Source organism: Gymnoscopelus microlampas (genome assembly GCF_963454915.1).
Source record: "Gymnoscopelus microlampas genome assembly, chromosome: 5".
Taxonomy (NCBI): Eukaryota; Metazoa; Chordata; class Actinopteri; order Myctophiformes; family Myctophidae; genus Gymnoscopelus; species Gymnoscopelus microlampas.
The window spans coordinates 40,266,568-40,286,077 of NC_139942.1; the positions used below are offsets into that span (position 1 = coordinate 40,266,568).

Genomic DNA, 19,510 nt, shown 5'->3' on the forward strand with positions numbered 1-19,510 from the left:
ACACACACACACACACACACACACACACACACACACACACACACCATTAACACACGCATGCTCCATCCACACACACACACCCACATCAACAGAGTCTGACAATTCCAATCTTTCAACACACTCGTGCCAGTTATACTGTGTTTCTGTGGAGTTGTGTTGGTGTGTGTTTGTGTGCGTGTGCGTATCACAGCGACCTTGTGTCCTTCGCCATGAAGGACGGCCTAACCCCGGGGGTCACCATGACGATGGGGAGCCAATTACACACCAGTGTGTTTGATCAGAGCAGACGTCTAGACACACACACACACACACACACACACACTCTGGAATACACACGCGCTGCCTGATTCGTCGCGTTTCCGAAACCATCTCCCATCTCCCTTCAGCCAATGAGTAAAGTCGCATCTCTCCGCTCTTTAACCCATTAAGACCTGGAACTGTGTCATTTTTTGATTTGAGCTAAAAAGCATTATTTTACACTTTGGGCTATTCAAAAATAGCAGATATACAAGCTCATAGCGCGGCACCGAGTGCCGCGCTACGAGCTTGTAGATCTGCTATTTTTGAAAAATCTTGAAAATGTGTGCAAATCTTTGAATACATATATTTCTAAAGCGAACATTTTTAACTCAAATCTTTGCTTCTGGGGGGTCCCTGGAACAAAATATTTCGATGGGGGTCCGCGGGCAAATACATATAATTTTGGGGGTCCTTGACATGAAAAAGATTGAGCACCACTGATATAGAAACACACGTTTTTCAGAATACTGTTGAGATTTAGGAGAAGTGTAGAATCGGCTTCAGGTCTCAATGGGTTAATTTGCACGCCTGTCAGCATCTGCGAGTGTTTGCGTTTATTTCCTTTAGCCATCCGTTTAGCAGCATTTGTTTTGAAATCTGTACATAAGAGGACGAGAGAGAGAGAGAGAGAGAGCGCAAGCGCCGCTTGAGGACATGAGGGACCGTGAAAGTGTCTGTTTGTGTGTTTGTTGGTCTTTCTGTGCGAGCATGTGTGTACGTACTGTATGTACATGTGGGTTTGTGTGCATGAATAAGCTTGTGTGTGTGTGTGTGTGCAGTCCAGTGGGTGGTGGCCTCCGTGCGTGGCACTGCTGTCACAGCCTCTTAAAGAGGCGTCTCCTCGCCTGTCAGTGGCACACACCCGGTGCCGTGGCCTGCCATATCCCTTTAAAGCCCAGACACACAGATGTGGCAGCTAGATTAATGTTGCATGAACTCCGGGGACAAACACACACACACACACACACACACACACACACACATGCACGACACGTAGTGTAGTGTATACACACACTTCGGTTCAGGATTGCACACACACAAACGCATACACAAATCCAAATATCACACACACACACACACACACACACACACACACACACACACACACACACATACTTACTATACATACATATACATACATACATACATAAACATATGCACATACTGTACATACATGAATACATCCGCGAGTGTGGACACATGCATGGACATGTGGAGAGTTTCACATCAAAACACAAGTGACAACGGCACAGCACTGAGACACAGCCACACATCCGGCACACACACACACACACACACACACACACACACACACACACACACACACACACACACACACACACACACACACACACACACACACAGTCACACACACAGTCACACACACACACACACACACACACACAGTCACACACACACACACACACACACACGAACGCGCGCGCGCAGGCAGCCTTTTAAAACGCAGAGCAAAATAAAAAAAAAACTAAAAACGCTGACACACACTGAAGCGCTCCATCGCGGCGCCGTAGCAGCTCATCACCTCACGGGATGATTACAGTCTGTTTGGACCATTTTTTATTTTCTTCTTTCTTCTCTTTCTCACCCCCCCCCCCCCCCTCTCACACCCCACCAGTGTTTACCTCGCTACCTGTCTCTCTTTGTGTCTCTCCCACTCGCTCGCCATGTTCTCTACGTCGCGCCACAGACCTCGACCTTGTGTTTTCTCTCTCACTCTCTCCCCCCCCCCCCCTCTCCTCACCTATCTCGGTCTCTCTCTCTCTCTCTCTCTCTCTCTCTCTCTCTCTCTCTCTCTCTCTCTCTCTCTCTCTCTCTCTCTCTCTCTCTCTCTCTCTCTCTCTCTCTCTCTCTCTCTCCCCACCCGCCCACTCTTTCTTTGTCCCTGTCGCCTCTCTCTGCTATTGCTCTTCTCTTTTCATCCCGGCTGTTCTTTGTTTCCCTCTCTCCCCCTCCATCTCCCTCTCTCCCCCTCCATCTCCCTCTCTCCCCCTCCATCTCCCTCTCTCTCTCCCTCCATCTCTCTCTCTCTCCCTCCATCTCTCTCCTGTCCTGACACCATGCTGAATGAATTACCTTATCGCCCAATGGAGCAGAAATAGCCTTTAATTGCACAGACATACCAGCGTTGTCAAACACATACACGCATACACTGCATCCCATGTATTACACACACACACACACACACACACACACACACACACACACGCGCGCGCACACACACATCATAACAGGCGGTGACACACAACAGTGTAGCTTGCGTGTCTCACCAGCATGTGCCGTGTCAGTGTAGCTCAGTGTCTGTGTATGGTGTGTGTGTGTGTGTGTGTGTGTGTGTGTGTGTCTGTCTGCGTGTGTGTGTGTGTGTGTGTGTGTGTGTGTGTGTGTGTGTGTGTGTGTCTGCATGGTGTGTGCGCCCATTCTTCTGGTGTGATGACTTAGCCCAGATGCCACTGCATGAAGTCGAGGCAACTATCGATAATTTTTTAAGTGATTATGGTATCCATTCGTTTTTTTAATACAAAAAAATAATCGTTTTATTTTTATTCGTCAAGAAATGAATGTGAATATAAATAGAATAAATACCCCCTCTCTCTCTCCCCAACACCTTTTGTTCTTTTTGTCCGTTCGCTTCCCTTTCCCTCCCATTTCATTTAAACTTCTCTCACATTCTTTCCCTCCGTCCCTCTCTCTTCTCTCTCCTTCATTCTGTTTTTCTCCCTCCTCTCTGTCTCATGCTCATTCACCCCCCCCCCCTCTCTCAGTTTCAGCGTTCTTTGTTGGTGTGGTGAAAATCCATTTATATGGCCAAAGCATTCAAGAGACCTTAACTGGAGATCATAAAAACCAGTCATAATCACATTAAGTAGTCAGCTTGAAACCTATATACAGTCATGTAAGAAAGAAGTGTCTCCGTCGCCCTCTCAGTCACCCTGTCTCTCTCTCTCACTGTCTCTCTCCTCTCTCTCTCTCTCTCTCTCTCTCTCTCTCTCTCTCTCTCTCTCTCTCTCTCTCTCTCTCTCTCTCTCTCTCTCTCTCTCTCTCTCTCTCTCTCTCTCTCTCTCTCTCTCTCTCTCTGGCCCCTGGGCTGACAGACATCTCATTAGTGTTGTATGTCTGTCAGGAAAGCACCAGATAGAGCGGTGCCCCCGCATCTCCCTGATCTCTCCCTATGTCCATCATTCACACACACGCGCGCGCACACACACACACACACACACACACACACACACAGTCTCATTTTTACACACATACACATAGCCTCACGTTTACACACACACACTCTCTCTCACACACACAGGGGCTGGGATGATGATGTTTCTGAGCGTATATATCTGGCCCAGCAACAATGTTCTGTGTTGTCCTGTGTTTCAAACCGCTGTCGCTCCCGATGGCTGTTATTTTTAATCTGCCCTTTCTCTTTCCTGCCCCCCCCCACCCTCCTTCTGTCAGCTCAGTTTATTGTGAGAAAGCTTGATGTGTGTTAAAAATGTCAGCATCAGTCGCCATAGCGAATGTAACAATCGATAAAAAGCAACAACCTCTCTATCATTCCTCTTCCTCTGTCAGGTGGAGCTCAAGATGAAGAAGACAGAAGCCATCAGGTGGGAGACGCTGGAAGGAGCAGGACAGGAGCCCAGCGTCAGACACTTCACCCCCAGTCAGTACAAACCCTTTGTCTCTCTCTCTCTCTCTCTGTTCACCTCCTCTCAACCACTTAAACCCTCTACACTTGGCTATTTCTTTTGGCTAATGATCCCCCCAGGATATGGATGCTGTGGTTCAAGTGGTTAACTGATCTCTGTCCCTCATTCTTTCTCTCTCTCTCTCTCTCTCTGTCTCACTTTTACCTTAGCGCTAGGTATACTCTTAGTTGCTTGCTTTAGAAGAGAATGCATGTTAGACTTCTGGTGAAGTAGTTTTCTTGCCTGTAAGTCGCTTTGGATAAAAGCATCAGCTAAATGACTGTTCTGTCTGTCTGTCTGTCTCTCTATCTCTCTCTCTCTGTCTGTCTCTCTCTGTCTGTCTCTCTCTGTCTGTGTCTGTGTTGGCCTCATCATAACTCCTCTCTCTCTCGGTGGCAGTGTGAGGATCAATGTTGGCTTGCGTGTTGCGTTTTTTTTTTAACGTAGTCCTCATTAGTCTGACAGCGGAGGCAGGGGGGGTGACAGTGAAAAATATGAGACGCGATTTGAACCCACGCAGTCCCATTACTGTCAAGATTAATACTTGAATACTTGGTGTGTTCTCTCTCTCGCTCTCTCTCTCTCTCTCTCTGTGTCTCTGTCTCTCTCTCTCTCTCTCTGTGAACTAAAAGGTAAGTGGGCAGTCAAACCAAGCGCATTACGTGTACTCACCCCCTCGCTGCAGGATATCCTCTTAAGTACCACTTTTTATTTGTTAAAACCCTGCCCACACCCCCACTTGGTAGAGCTGTGCAATATTGACGGCTTAAAATCTACGTTTGACATCTTTTTGCCGGATAAGTGGACTGCGATTTTGCTTCTGAATATATAATATATCATGTACTTTCAAATTATTATTTCTGAAGGGTGGAAAACAACATGCTTTGCTTGTTTTGAATATTTTGCGAATACAGTGGTTTTCAAAGTGGCCAGGAGGTGCCGGAGGGGGGACAGTTACAAAAAAATGGCATCCCTATTTATTGGAATGTCAGAAACATTTACAAAACATTCTCAAATAGCTGATCTACACAATGGAAAAGCAATTTCAAAATAGGAGGGCTGAATCCAGAGGCTATGGCACTTTGTGTATTAGAGCAGGGGTTCCTAAACTATCCATGCCAAGGACCCCCAAACACACACACACACACACACACACACACACACACACACACACACACACACACACACACACACACAGATTATATTCATGCATGGTTATGTGTTTAACAGGCTGGAATATCTACCCATGGCCTTTTTTACAAATATTTGTTACGGTGTGGCTCTGCAGAAGTTCGTTTTTCAGTAGCAAAGGACACAAAGTTGCTTTTTAGCGCTCGCACCACGGGGCCACGAAAGCTGGGAAAATGTCAGGATTTTGGCCAAAGAGCACAGGGCTTCAAACAGGTACTCCCTTTGTCACATGGCATTAACCCATTTAGACCGGGAAAGAATCTGTGTCATTTTTAGATTTCTTTGGCCACTCAAAAATAGCATATATACATTACATATATACTTGTAGATCTGCTATTTTTTAAATATCAGATCCCAAACTTTTTCATGTCAAGGACCACCCAAAATGATTATATTTATATTATATTTGTCCGCCGACCCCCCCCCCCCCTCCAAATATTTTGTTCCAGAGACCCCCAGAAGCAAAGATTTGAATTAAAAAATATATATTCAAATATTTGCACAAATGTTCAAGATTTGTTTAAATAGCAGATCTACAAGCTCATAGCACGGCACTCAGTGGCGCGCTTTGCCTTTGACCTTGTATATCTGCTATTTTTGAATAGCCAAAGTATAAAATATGGATAAAGTGGTTACACAGATCCGTGCCCAAGACCATGCAGCTCTTCTAAAACTAATGCGCCATCTGAAGCGCTCTTTCCAATCAGAAATAAAACGACTGTGTCCAGGGATGGTATAGTAATTACATGCAGTTATTCACAATATACATAATCATCACTGTCGGTGGAAACCTTGTATGTCCAAAGCTGTTTGAGCAATGGATCCGATTTTGTTATTTTGTCACAAGCTCTTGTTAATTCTTTACATCGGTTAAATATTTATAAAACCCCACTTAACCACTTAACCACTTTAACAAGTTTTCATAAATAGCGGAAATAGCAGATCTATAAGCTCACAATGCGTCCATGAGCTTATAGATGGGCTGTTTTTGCTACCTTTGGGTGACACCACAAAAGTATGATGAAGTCATGCATTAATTAAGGGCATTAATTTACCACAAAAACACAAAGTTGAAATACGGAGACGCACGGTTTCTGCGACTATTTAGCATTTTTCGAGTCTAAAAAAAGGTGGGCGTGCAAATAATCATGTTTGATATTCTTACAAAATATTGCAATAATGTACAGTATGCATGTATTTTTCAGTGTTCAGCTCGGCCTTGGGTCATATCCCACCAGAGTGTTGTCTCCTGTACCACTCCTCCTACGCTGTCTCCCTCTCCACTTTCCGGTTGCCTCTACTGTATAGAATAAAAAATAGCCCATAAAGAGGAAGCAGACTGTCAACTCTTATTTAAAGTGATGTTGATAGAAACTTGAGTTGTACAGCTACCTGGCCATGATATCCAAGTCCAAATATGTTCCTTATCCGATGCTTCTGTGATCGAGGAACCAGAAGTTGACGATTCCATTCACTCTCAGTATTAGATTTAATGAAAAGATAATCTAGGGCTAAGAACCTTGTGCACAGCACCTTCAATCACTTTAAGCGCTAGGACATGTCAAAACTGTCCTCTTCTTAATTATTCACTTTTTTTTACCCTTATTATTATTATTGTTGTTGCGTATATTTGTTTGTTCTTTTTTATAACTATTTCTAATGCTGCTACAATGCCTGAGTTGCCAAACAAAAGTGCAATTCACTCTTATGTACCTGTACACAATAAAGACCATCTTGTATGGTGAAACAGTTCAAAACCACCCTTTCAGCACAACTCGAGGTTCTACCAAAGGTCAGCATCGTTTTAAATATAAAGTGAATGCATGAATAATTAAAGCCTGTGATTTGATTGCCCGACTTTGTGACCCGGACTAACGTGAGCCGCTTGCTGTCTCCTTCCACCCAACAGGCCAGTATCCGTCATCGGCCCAAGGCACCAGGAACTGGGACAAGGTGGTGGGAGAGATCAGCGAGGAGGAGAAGAAGGACAAGCTTGAGGGAGATGCGGCGCTCAACAGCCTCTTCCAGCAGATCTACTCGGACGGCTCTGATGAGGTCAAGCGCGCCATGAACAAGTCCTTTGTGAGTACATGACGCGTGTTCGCTGTCAACGCGCAACACATCTCCCAAAAGCACAGTCAAATCCTGAGTGTTAATGTGACTCAGACAATGTACAAATGGAACCAAATTCGTACCCTCGCCGAGTTAAATATGAAACATTCACTATTGCGACAGGGAGAGTCTTGTTTTTGACATGTGTTTTGGAAGTATAAAATCATGTCCTGTTAATCTCTCTGAGGCTTTCCCCTTCTGCCCGGACTCTTCACTAGTGAGGTAGAAACTGTTGCATTCTGTAGACCTAAGAAGATTCTATTGTATCGAGATATTTCATATCATGGTCTTGTGATGATTTTAAAGTGCCAACAATCATGTTGAATTTCTATAATGTTGATACTGGTATTAGTGTATTCCAGCTTGGCAACATGGCAAGATTATTTAGCTTATAAAGGTATTTTAATTCCTTATAAAATATTTGTTGAAATTTAGACCAAAGCAACACTTTGAAATACAGTAAAGTTTTTGTAAGTAATTTACTTCATGCTTAATGATCTGGTTTAAACCAACGGAAAAAGCACAAAATGCCTGTGTGTTTTACTGTATACACATCAACAAATAATTATGCAAAATTGTGGAATAATAGCAGACAAAGAATGTGATGAAGGTCCTTGAACTGATTCATTATTGTTGCCTTGCTGATATCAAAAGTTGAATGCTTAACAACTTCCTCCAGCTTAACGATGCAAAGTCAGAGGTTCTAGTGTTTGGCCCTCCTCTTGCCAGAGCCCAAATAGAAAAGGACCATGGCCCACTAACCACAAATCTCAAGCCCACTGTTAAGAATCAAGGTGTCACCTTTGATCCCGACCTTAACTTTGAACATCGTATCAAGAAAGTCATTCAATCCTCATTTTATCACCTAAGAAACAGCTCTAAAATCAAATCATTTCTATCCATCCCTGACCTGACAAGTCATACATGCATTTATCTACTCATGTTTAGATTACTGTAACTCTCTTTATACCTGCCTCACAAAAGAATCTATTCATCGTCTTCAATTAGTGCAGAATGATGCCGCTCGCCTTTTAACTGGGTCCAAAAAATCGACCACATCGCACCCATTTTAGCTTCTCTACACTGGCTCCCAATCCCTTTTAGAATTGACTTTAAAATCCTGCTCACGACATACAAGGCTAGGTCGGGTCTTGCTCCGCCTTACATATCTGATCTGCTCTCCCCCTATGTGCCAACACTCTGTCTGAGATCCTCAGGCAAAGCACTTCTAGAAAGCCAAGTTTGCAGTTTAAAGACCAAAGGAGATCTGGCTTTCAGTACCAGAGCTCCAACTTTAGAATGCACTGCCCTTGGAGATCAGGCTTGCTGAATCGGTCTCCCCCTTTAAATCCCTGCTGAAAACGTACTTTTATAGATTAGCTTTCAGTGCTAACTCATATTAATTTTAGTCGTATCATGTTGATTGTTGAAATGTCTCTTGTTGCTTCTTGTTCTTGTTGTTTTTGTGTACCATGCCTCATGTGTAAAACACAATTTTGAAAGGTGATATATAAATAAAGTTTTATTATTATTATTGTTAATTAACATTAAAGACGTGTTGCCGGGGCAGCAGCTGCGGAGCAGCAGTTTCCTATGCCTAAATCTAACCCTAACCCCTAACCTCAGTAAAACTATGCCTAAACCTAACCCTAACCCCTAACCTCAGTACAACTATACCTAAACCTAACCCTAACCCCTAACCCTAACCTCAGTAATATTTTAGTACAAGGATTAGTAAGCTACAGTCCTACTGATTCCACGCTGCTGCCGCTCCTCCCCTGATGACGCGGTACTAACTCCTAACTTTATACAGAGAACATTCAAGTGAACAATTATTTTTTTAATGAAGAATAGAAGAAAATCTTATAGAAGAAAATCTTTAAAAATGGCATAATCAAACCATCCATTGCATTCTGTCAGAATAGGGTTTGTCTGCATGTCCCCACGAACATAGACTGACCGATCACAGCTTATGGTGCATGACATCACCAAACTGAAACTTAACAGTGTAACTCGCTGTTGAAGAGGACAGACATGCAGTACACAATACCAGGCACTGCAATTAATTATATTTTAACCAATCTGTTGAGTATGTTAAAACAATATAATTAGTACATCTGCAGTGGTTGGAGGTGGTCTTACTGTTCCATTGAGGAATTTGGACCCTGGTGTCGGGTAGGAGGTATTGTAGTTCGGACATCGTTGCAGTTACCTCAGAGGCCAAACTTATGGATTGAAGCTTTAAAGACTGCTTGCATCCCTGGCGTATAATGTGAATGCTTCTTTGGCTTTCTGCATAACAGAAAAGACAAACGCCACTGACGGTAATGATTAACTGTACACCTAGTCTTTGCTATCGATAGCCATTAACTATTAAAGACTATGTCATCGTCTGTTTCTCCCTCACCCCCTGCAGATGGAGTCAGGTGGTACAGTCCTGAGCACCAACTGGACAGATGTAGGCAAAAGAAAAGTGGAGATGAGCCCACCTGATGACGTAGAGTTCAAGAAGTATTGAACCACTCTCTTTCTGCCTCTCTCTCTCTCTCTCTCTCTCTCTCTCTCTCTCTCTCTTTCTCACACTCACACACACACACACACACACACACACACACACACACACACACACACACACACACACACACACACACACACACACACTCTCTCTTTTCATCTCCCTCCATCTCTTCTTCTCGCCTCTCTCCTCTGTTGGAAGTCCTCTCTTGGTCTTCATCCCCAACCTCAGCCATGTCCTCTTACCTCTTCTCTCCACCACGACTGGTCACAGAGCTCCGGTGTCTCCTACCGGTAGGGCTGGGCAATATGGACAAAATCAAATATTGCAATATTTTTGACCAAATACCTTGTGGGAATGACTATTGTTGCTTTCACAAAATATTTACACAGTGATAATCATCACTAATGATTTAAAATAAGAAGTGGGTGAAGGCAAATGATAGAACCTCCGGAATAGTTATGGCAACTTTAACCACTTCACTTTAACCACTTCATCACGCGACGGTGTCACATGATGATCTACGACGAGCTTGTAGATCTGCTGTTCTCACAATTTGAACATTTTTGCCTGTATTGACATGCCAAAAATAGGAATACCAGGTTGAAAATGGTCAATGCAGCCTTTAAAACAACACCATCGAAGAGACAGCACCTTTGCCATATCATGATATCCAAAATCCCAGACAATATATAGTGTCATATCGCGATACCGATATAATACTGATATATTGCCCAGCTCTACCTACTGGCGTCAGCAAGCAGAAGTGACAGTCACACCCTTATCGCTACACCAAAAACCAGCAAGCCAAGCATGGAGCCCTGTGCCCTGCCACTCCTCTCCTATAAGCTCATGACCCTTAACCAGGACTGAGTCAACGCAATAAAGATCCTCTTAAGGAAGTCATTTCAATGGTCTTGATTGATGGGTTTGTCAAAGGGTGGTGATTAAATCAAAGGGAAGGTTAAGATTAAGGTGGAAGCAACAATATGGCCTCTGCGTTGTCACAATTGTATTGTATAAAATGTATGAAAAGATTTCTCAATGCAAGTATACGCTTACAGTACATTTCCTATTTTAAGAGCTTTGTGAAAATGTCCAAAAATAGCCCGATTCCCGAAGTCTCCTTCTGCCCCGATCGCAAGAGCACGAGTCAGAACAGCGCGCCACAGGTAGAAACTTTCTGATGGTACTGTACTGAAATACATTGAGACTATACTACTATTGAGGCCCTGGTTGGTTGCGGCCTTCCCCTGGAACTCTCTTTGCAGGCCTACTTTCTAATAATGTAAAATGTAGACCCATATGCCTGTATGTTTGCCACCCTGTGTTTGTACCTTGATATTTTGTTATGATGCCTTTATGATGCAAGTAAAGTTGCTAGTTTGTTTGATAAGAGATGAATCCTATAAAACCTTAGTATATCACGCTACGTAAATTAGCATCCACGCTAGTGTCCCAAGTGTTACATAAACATCCCTTAAATGCAATACACTTGTCAATAAAATACTTAATAAATAAGTAGTAAGTACAATTATTAAATAAACACGTAAACAGCCCAATCAGTCAGTAAGAACGTTATTATACAGAGAGAATCATACAAATGAATAATACCTAAACCATGAAACATAAAAGCATATCATTATTTAAAATAAAATAATCTGATTTAAACAGTTGGTTCACACCATAACATCATTTTACCACCCATTCTCATTACCGACATGTCAACATCTTCACATTTGCGATACATGTTGGGAAATAGGTAATAATTGTAATTATAGTACTGTTGTTGAGCAGTAATTCGATCACTTCTAGAACCGTAGCATGTTGGTTCTTCCTGCTAGTTGCTTCCTCAGGCGAGTCTGTGCTGTGGCTTCACTCAGCGGACACTGGGGCTGTGTGTCCCACAGCTGAGTTCTAGCCGCTGGCCGTTGATAGATGCGCTGTCCCCAGTCTCTTGGGACGCCCCATGGGCCAGGTTTCGCGGTAGTTTAGGCCGGGAGGGATGGAGGAAGGAGTGGATCAACAGAAGCATCTATTTGCAGACTCGAAGGCTGGTCCCACGGCATGGGGGACCACAGTATGAAGTAAACATCCCATGGTGTGAGCACCGGATTTCTTCTTTTCTTTTTTTTTTTCTTTTTTTTTACATCTTTTCTTTTTTTGAGCGGTGTAGCTGCTCCTATAAGTGGGGTTGCGACCCATGACCCATCCGTCGTGAAAATTAGTCTTTCCCTGTACTGTGATTGGCTGATGAGTATTCAGACCACTCTGTGATTGGCTAGCGAGACGCATGATGAAATTCATAACTTCTTCCATCACTGTGATGACCTTAAATAACACCGCTCACTTCACACTGGGTGTGATTTTCTTTGAATTTAGAGTAGCCAATATTTTTTTCCCCCCTTTTTTTCCCCAATTTAGTCGTTATGCCAATGAATTCCTCCCCACACACATTTCCGTGTCGTCACTTCTGTTGTATCCTACTGACTCACCTGCCAGTGAGGAGCCCCCACCAGGAGGACGTAGAGCCTTCGTCCTACTCCTCCCGCCCAACACTCCCTGCTGACAGGTGCTGCCCCAGCCCGTAGTAATACATGCAGTTACAAATGGCACCCTTCTCGACGGCTTCCCTCCCCCGAACACGGGCCAATTGTGTTCGCACGGACGCCCGACAAAGCCGGATGCACCACGGTGGATTCGAACCCACAACCTCGGTGGTGGTGGGCAGGGACTTTACCACTGTGCCACCCGAGTGCAGGGCACTGGATTTCTGCCCAGAACTGACCATAGTAAACATAGCAAAACCTTAGATTACATTCTTAACCCTGGTTCTCTGATACAGAGTGAGGTGTCTCACTATGGGGAATGCTCCAACTGTTTCTGACTGGCTATGCTAACTAGTTGGCGGCAGAGCTGGCTCTGGTTACTAGTGCTAGCCAGCAGCAGCACACAAATTAAAATCCAATTTGCATAGTTTTCCGAAGATGGCTGCCCTGGGCTCTGAAGACCCAGGCATTTATTATTATTAGGCGTTTAGTAACCTCAAATACACCTAGGTCTTTTCAAATAATTATCAAAAATAATTTAGATTTTATTTAGGGGGTATTTGAGAGATATTTGTTCGAGAGACAGACCAGAGAAATAACTTGGTTCATGCTTGGTTCTCCTGGGTCATGTTTTGGAAGCTGGTTTTCAGATTTTTTTTCCCACTTCCCCTCTCTCCTCTCCTTTCCTTTTAGGAAGTCTTTTACGAAAGTCCTGTTTTACCACCTGTATAAAAATGTAAAGATTAATACAAAGGAATTCTTTGAAGTGTAAAAAAACGAAAACACTCTCCTTTTAGGAAGCCTTTTACAAAAGTTCTGTTTCACTGGTTGTATAAAAATGTAAAGATTAATAAAAAGGAAACCTTTGAAGTGTTAAAGAAAAATGTAATTGAATCTTGTTTTTGGCTTGTGAAAGAAATTATTCACCTCCATACACTTGATACTTACATCGATTACAATAACTTTATGTCTTGGGATTTGTGAGCAATCATTCGACAGATTAACACCAGCAATGGGGCGGGTTTGCTTTGGATATCATTATAGCCTGGATGGACATGGGTGTGCTCGTCATGAGTTTGGTGTGGGGAAGTACTGTACACACATTTGTAACTGAAATTCTTAAAATGTAGTGGTATAATTTGCAATGAATGGTCGTGGTCACAAAATCCCTGAACTTGTCTCACAGCACACACAACAGCTGCCTTATACCAGTTCCAGTCACCAGTCCCAGTCTGATGGTTGTTGAGATGGTCTGAAGGCTAGATGGCGCAGTGCTCTCTATAAAGAGGCAGAGAGCTGAAGTGGGCTCAAACCCCTACAGTACATCCCCCCCAGTACCACTACCACCACCACCACCACCACCAAACAACGCAGCTACAGCTGCGGGGGAGTGAATACCCTGGCCTGGCACGGTAGCATTAATATGGATCAGGCCCCGTCAACCGCATCATCAGACCTCTCACACAGGGTTAAATGTTGAATTTATCGCACATCGTTTCATCTCGTGACGATCAAACGGGACCCTGTTCGTGGCAGCGGTTGGGACTCTTAGCTACCAGCTACTGCAACACCCTAGCTCACACGTACACATTGACACACACACACACACACACACACACACTTTTCCTCCACCCCACCCCGTCTGGGTAACACCACCCCCCAACTCCCCCTACCGCCTGAAGCTGCTCCCCTGACATCAAAAGGAGCTAAGCGCTTTGCATCGTGGGTAAGATCTGGGAGCGTGACGGCTGCAGAGTCTTTAGTCTCATTAAAGAGATCCAGAGCTGCAACTCTGACATTAAAGCACTCTGGAAACTTCTCTCTGCTCAATGCTTGGGATGCCACACATCCGCAAGAAGAGGGAAAAAAACTGTAAATGGTTTTGTGTGGCATAAACAGAGGGAATGAGAAGCAAATGACTTGTGTATTTTTAGTGCAGAATGTTTATCTATTATCTAAGTGGCCCCTATATGTCATGTGGAGTTGTAATAACAGATAAGCGGGGTGATGTTTGAAAGTTTACGTAAAAAAGATTTATTTATTGACGTTGCACTTTGACATTTCTTAACTTTAAAATTGCTTTAATTTTGATGGAAATACAGTGGAGAAGAGCATTCAGGACATAGCGCAGTAAAGTTAATGAAGAAAACGGCTTGAGTGAAGGAAACAGTTTAAACTTGAATAGACATTAGGCTGCTAAAACATTAAGCACACACAATATGCAGTTTGACACATTGCTACTCTGCCTATATAGAATACCTCTCATCTTGTACATTTATTTACATCACAAAGCAATGAATGGCAGGAAAGAAAATCAGTACAAGTGTACACAAAAACCCACTGATTTCCACATTAATGAACAGTGTGACACAGGCCTCAACGCGCTCGACTGTAAATGGGCTTGCTGAGTGTTTGTCCACCATTTTGTTTTTCAGTCTTTCCTCAACAGTATATAGGGTCTTAATCTATAGTTCAGTGGAACTTAAATCTTTGGTTCAGTCAGCTGTGTTGTATTTTTAATGAGCTGAGCTATACGGTACGCGGGAACAGTATATGGTTTAGCATACCTTTACATATTATGATATGTGTGGCCCAGATTCTGTTATCATGCATTTCTAATGAACAATACTGAGCGTCGACTGTTACTGTAATTCCTTGGTCGTGGGACGTGCCAATTTAGCACACGATACGCACAGACCTACACGGAATACCAAGGCAGGACTTGGGACCCTGTTGAACCTCTTTGCTCACGCTCTCTCTTTAGTCTAATTTATACTTGGTTGCACACCGGTGACACGCGTTGAAAATGGCTGATCTACAAGCTCACAACGCGTCGCTTCACGTCACATAGTGAGCTTGTAAATCGTCTATTTTCCGGTGCGTGACACGAATTGCATCCAAGTATGAATCAGGCATTAAACTCCCTTTATTTACCCCCTCTCCAAAACTCCACATCCCTCCCTCCCTCCCTCCCTCCCACCCACCCACAATCTCCACTGCCCCCCCTCCCTCCCAGAGGAGAGGTGTTGTTTGCCCTTTACAGAATGCCCAGGATGCGTCCCACCCACCAGCGGCAGGGCATGATGACGCGGCAGGCCACGCGGCAGCCCTGGTAGTGGTACGGCCAGGGGTGGTAGCCTCCCAGGGGTTCGCAGATCCTCTGGCACTGGGTGTAGCTGCGGCGACACTCTGAGCAGCAGATCCCCATGTGGTCCAGCATGGGGTCAAAGGTCATGGTGCTCTCCGAGTCCTCGCCCTCCAGACCTCTCTGGCGTGTGTGTGCGTGGGGAGTGAGTGGGTGGGGGGGTGGGGGGGTTGAAAGACAGCGGTTAGTAGTTGTTGGGTTTATTTTCCCATCGTGTACACTGCATAAGCTCGCGTTCCGGCGTCGGGGACGTGTGATGCGTTGGAGGTTTAGTGGCGGAGACGGCTCATCTCAGACCAATTAAAAATACATTTCCGACAGGCGCAGGGATTTGGAGGAGGGGATGTTGTCAGATGTGGGGGTTTTTGTTGTCAAAAAAAAGAAAAAATTCCGACGTGTACGCACACTGTGCTCTAACACCCCCCACCCCCCCCTTTCTGTAGCTGTCAAAGAGTGTGTTGTGTGTGGGGGGGTTGCGGAACACGCCATTCTCTCAGGGGTAGGAAGAGAGAGAGAGAGAGAGTGGGGATTAGGGAACTGGGCCCCAGCATAAGGGATGAGAGAGGGAGGGGAGGTGTGCATGTACGTATGGGAGTCTGCGCGCGCGCGTGTGTGTGTGTGTGTATATGTGTGTGCATCAGCGCTTGACATGTGGGGAGAGGGAAGGGGGGTCTTGAGTAGAATTATTCACATGTCCTCAATGGCTGAAAAGAGAGCTTTAGACGGGACTATTCTGAAAGGCTTCGTCAAACAGACAGCAGCACACAGAGACACACACACACACACACACACACACACACACACACACACACACACTTTGTCACACACATTCATACAACAACAATAACAAAAAAACGCCACACCCACGAGCGCTCAGATTTGCTATGACAGGCCGGGCCCTTCGCCGTGACCCTGACATCTGTTGCCTCTCACACAGCTGTGAGAAGGGCTCGCCAGCCGTAGCGTCCTCAGGTAGCGCTCAGATACCAAAGGACAGCTGTGTGAATATTCTAGGTGGCTGTGGGCATATAACAGATTATAACGGAATATAATGTAAATGTGTGTACCATTTTGTGTGTGCGTGTGCGCGTTTGTGTATGCTTACTATATTTGTGAGGACCAAATGTGTGGCAATAGACAATTTACCTGGTCCTCAGAAGAGAAATGGTTGTTTTGAGATTTGGGGAGCTAGGTTTACAATTAGAAAAAGATTCAGGTTGGGGCTAGGATTAGGATTAGACATTTAGAAGTTATGGACGATTTATTATTAGTTGCACACCGGCAATTTTTTATGTCAAAATGGCAAAGATTGTGAAAATGGCATTCATAAAATCGGTGTCATAAAAACTATAGTATTACAAATGTGTGTGTGACTCACTTGATAGGGGTTCTCGGGGTTGAACTCCGCCTCCACGTCTTCCTCTTCCTCAGCGGCAGGCGCCTGGCGGCGAAGGCGAGGAGCCGCCCTCCTCTTCCTCTGTCCTCCTGCATGCATCAAAGGTTCAGTGTCCTGACAGTAGTAAAACATGCAGATCTCATGGGAACCGCGTGGCTTTTGAGGACAGCTGCAGTTGTTTGCGGGAATGTTAGTTGGAGACGTTTGGATGAATAACCACATGTTTTGAGGATGTCGTTTTTCTCTGAATAGTCGATATTATGCATGGTTTCACGATCAGAACTTATTCAGACCTTAGCTATTAACAACTTAGACCCTAGATTTAGTTGACCGGAGTCCCCCAGGACTCCATAATAAGCCCCTTACTTTTTTCCACCCTCTACACTAAATATCTTTGCGAAAATAGTGGATTTACAAGCTCACAACATGTCGCAACACAATGTATTGTGAGCTTGTACATCTGCTAGTTTTGTCAAATGTTTGCCCCAGACTGGGAACGGTTCATATGGTTATTGGTTAAAGGAGGAGTTCACCCAAAAAATGACTTATTTTCTATCAATTGCACACCCCATGAAGCCTTCAATTCAGGGATTTATTTTTGTTTTTGTGGCATTCCTAAAACAATAATTTGATGACCGGGTGTATTTCCGGTAGGAGACACAAATAATCTACTTTGTGTCTCCTACCGGATACATTAGCCGGTAGGAGACGGGAATCAAATTATTAGCTTAGGAATGCGACAAAAAAAAAGAAAGAAATCCATGGATACAAGGCTTCATGTGGTGTGCAATTCATAGAAAATAAGTCATTTTTGGGGGTGAACTACTCCTTTAATACACTGCAACTTAGGGGTTTTCTACAAATGCATACATTGCTTCATCCGACGTCAACCTGATTTATGTACAACCTCGTCAGAAGGCTTCTTTGGAGTTTTTGCTTCTATAATCATGAGTCATGACGCAATGCCTGTAATGACATCAGCACGTCACGTGATACCCTTGCATAGTCTCATTAGAGTTGATTCTACCGAAAGGCCATATGTTTTCATTCTGCTAATAATCTTGTTGATGGTGTCTGTTTGCATACCGTTAGGGTAGGTGGGGCGGAGCCAGAAAATTGGCAGGTCTCCACACAAATCCTTGATCTTGTTGCTGAGGAAGGCAGAGTCAGAGAGCGGAGTGTCAGATGCCACCCAGATCAGAGAATCTTCTTCAAACTTGGCTGGCATCACTTCATCCTCCTGCAGACAGAAAGGGGTAAGAAGAACACAAATGAGGGGGGGGGGGGTAATATGCTAACAACTTTTCTCAAACCGACAACTTGTAAGTTAAAAATCACACCCTGTGTGAAGGTAGCGGCGCCTTTGATACATTTTGTCATCGATATGTGTTTATAATGTGTTTATAGCCACCTGTCACGTGAAGCTTGACCAATCACTTTGTTGACGTGTCTGACCAATCAGAGCGTTGACGTGTCTGACCAATCAGAGCGTTGACGTGTCTGACCAATCAGAGCGTTGACGGTGAACACGGACAAAGTCAGGTATAGAGCAGGATCCGCTCTATACCTAAAGGGCAGGTATAGAGCGGCTAGTGCCGCTAAAAAGTACAGATAGTCATAATATATATGTCTTGTTATGCTCCCAGTACGACACACAGGCATGGAAAAATGGAGAGGGCCTATGGTGTCTTAATAATAATAATTCATACAATTTACATTAGCTTTTCTGAGTACTCAAAGTCACAGAAACAAGCTAAAAACATGATTTGATTAGGAGGGGAAATAGTCAAAAGGTTAAAAACTATAGAGAAAAAAAGGTTGAAGAAGGGGATTATGATTAGGTAGGGAATGCAAGTCTGAAAATGTGGGTTTTGAGTGTGGTTTTAAATGTGGTGAGGGTGGGGGCAGCTTTGATGTGAGCTGGGAGTGAGTTCCATAGGGAGTGAGCGGGCACTGAGAAGGCCCTGTCACCCCAGGTTTGTTTCTTTGTCTTCGGGATGTCCAGGAGGTTGGCATTACCCGACCTGAGGGAGCGGGATGGGGCGTTGGAGGTGTTCAGAAAGGTAGCGGGGAGCTTGGTTGTTGAGGGCCTTGTAGGTGGTGATCAGTATCTTGAAGTCTATTCCGTGTTTGACTGGGAGCCAGTGAAGGTCATGGAGGACTGGTGTGATTTGGGTCCTAGTGAGCAGGTGGGCAGCAGAGTTTTGTACATACTGAAGTTTCTTGAGAACCTTGGTGGTGACACCGTATAGGAGGCTAATGCTATTGGTCGGGATGTGATGAAGGCATGAATGAGTGTCTCAGCAGCAGTGTGTGATAGGCTGGGACAAAGGCGGGCAATGTTGCGAAGGTGGAAAAAGGCAGTTTTAGTGATCTGGTTGACATGGGACTGGAAGGAGAGTTTGGGGTCCAGGATGACACCAAGGTTGCGGTCTTGCGGACTTGGGTGGATGGGGTGACAATGGAGCCATCAATGTTAAGGGAGAAGTCTTAAGTGGAACAGGTGAAGGAGTCTGGGCCAATGATTAGGATTTCGGATTTATTTCAGTTGAGTTTTAGGAAGTTTGATAGCATCCATGTTTTGATGTTGGTCAGGCA

General features: G+C 44.4%; 2 protein-coding genes across 3 annotated transcripts in view; one reads left to right on the forward strand and one right to left on the reverse strand.

The window, feature by feature from the left end:
- sugt1 (SGT1 homolog, MIS12 kinetochore complex assembly cochaperone) overlaps positions 1 to 12,810 on the forward strand; it is a 34,522-nt gene extending 21,712 nt beyond the window's left edge. For both annotated transcript variants that reach the window (XM_084058367.1, XM_084058366.1), the window contains exons 11-13: positions 3,889 to 3,979; positions 7,105 to 7,277; positions 9,724 to 12,810. In XM_084058367.1, the coding sequence (XP_083914493.1) occupies positions 3,889 to 3,979; positions 7,105 to 7,277; positions 9,724 to 9,825 (366 nt within the window). In that variant the 3' untranslated portion in view covers positions 9,826 to 12,810. The remainder of the gene's footprint in view (positions 1 to 3,888; positions 3,980 to 7,104; positions 7,278 to 9,723) is intronic.
- A 2,566-nt stretch (positions 12,811 to 15,376) lies between these two features.
- The window catches only part of LOC311046187 (leukocyte cell-derived chemotaxin 1-like), a 9,111-nt gene continuing 4,977 nt past the window's right edge, over positions 15,377 to 19,510 (reverse strand). The window contains exons 5-7 of the mRNA XM_084058368.1: positions 17,999 to 18,152; positions 16,895 to 17,001; positions 15,377 to 15,639 (exon numbers count right to left, since the gene is read on the reverse strand). Coding sequence (XP_083914494.1) covers positions 15,409 to 15,639; positions 16,895 to 17,001; positions 17,999 to 18,152 — 492 coding nt within the window. The 3' untranslated portion in view covers positions 15,377 to 15,408. The remainder of the gene's footprint in view (positions 15,640 to 16,894; positions 17,002 to 17,998; positions 18,153 to 19,510) is intronic.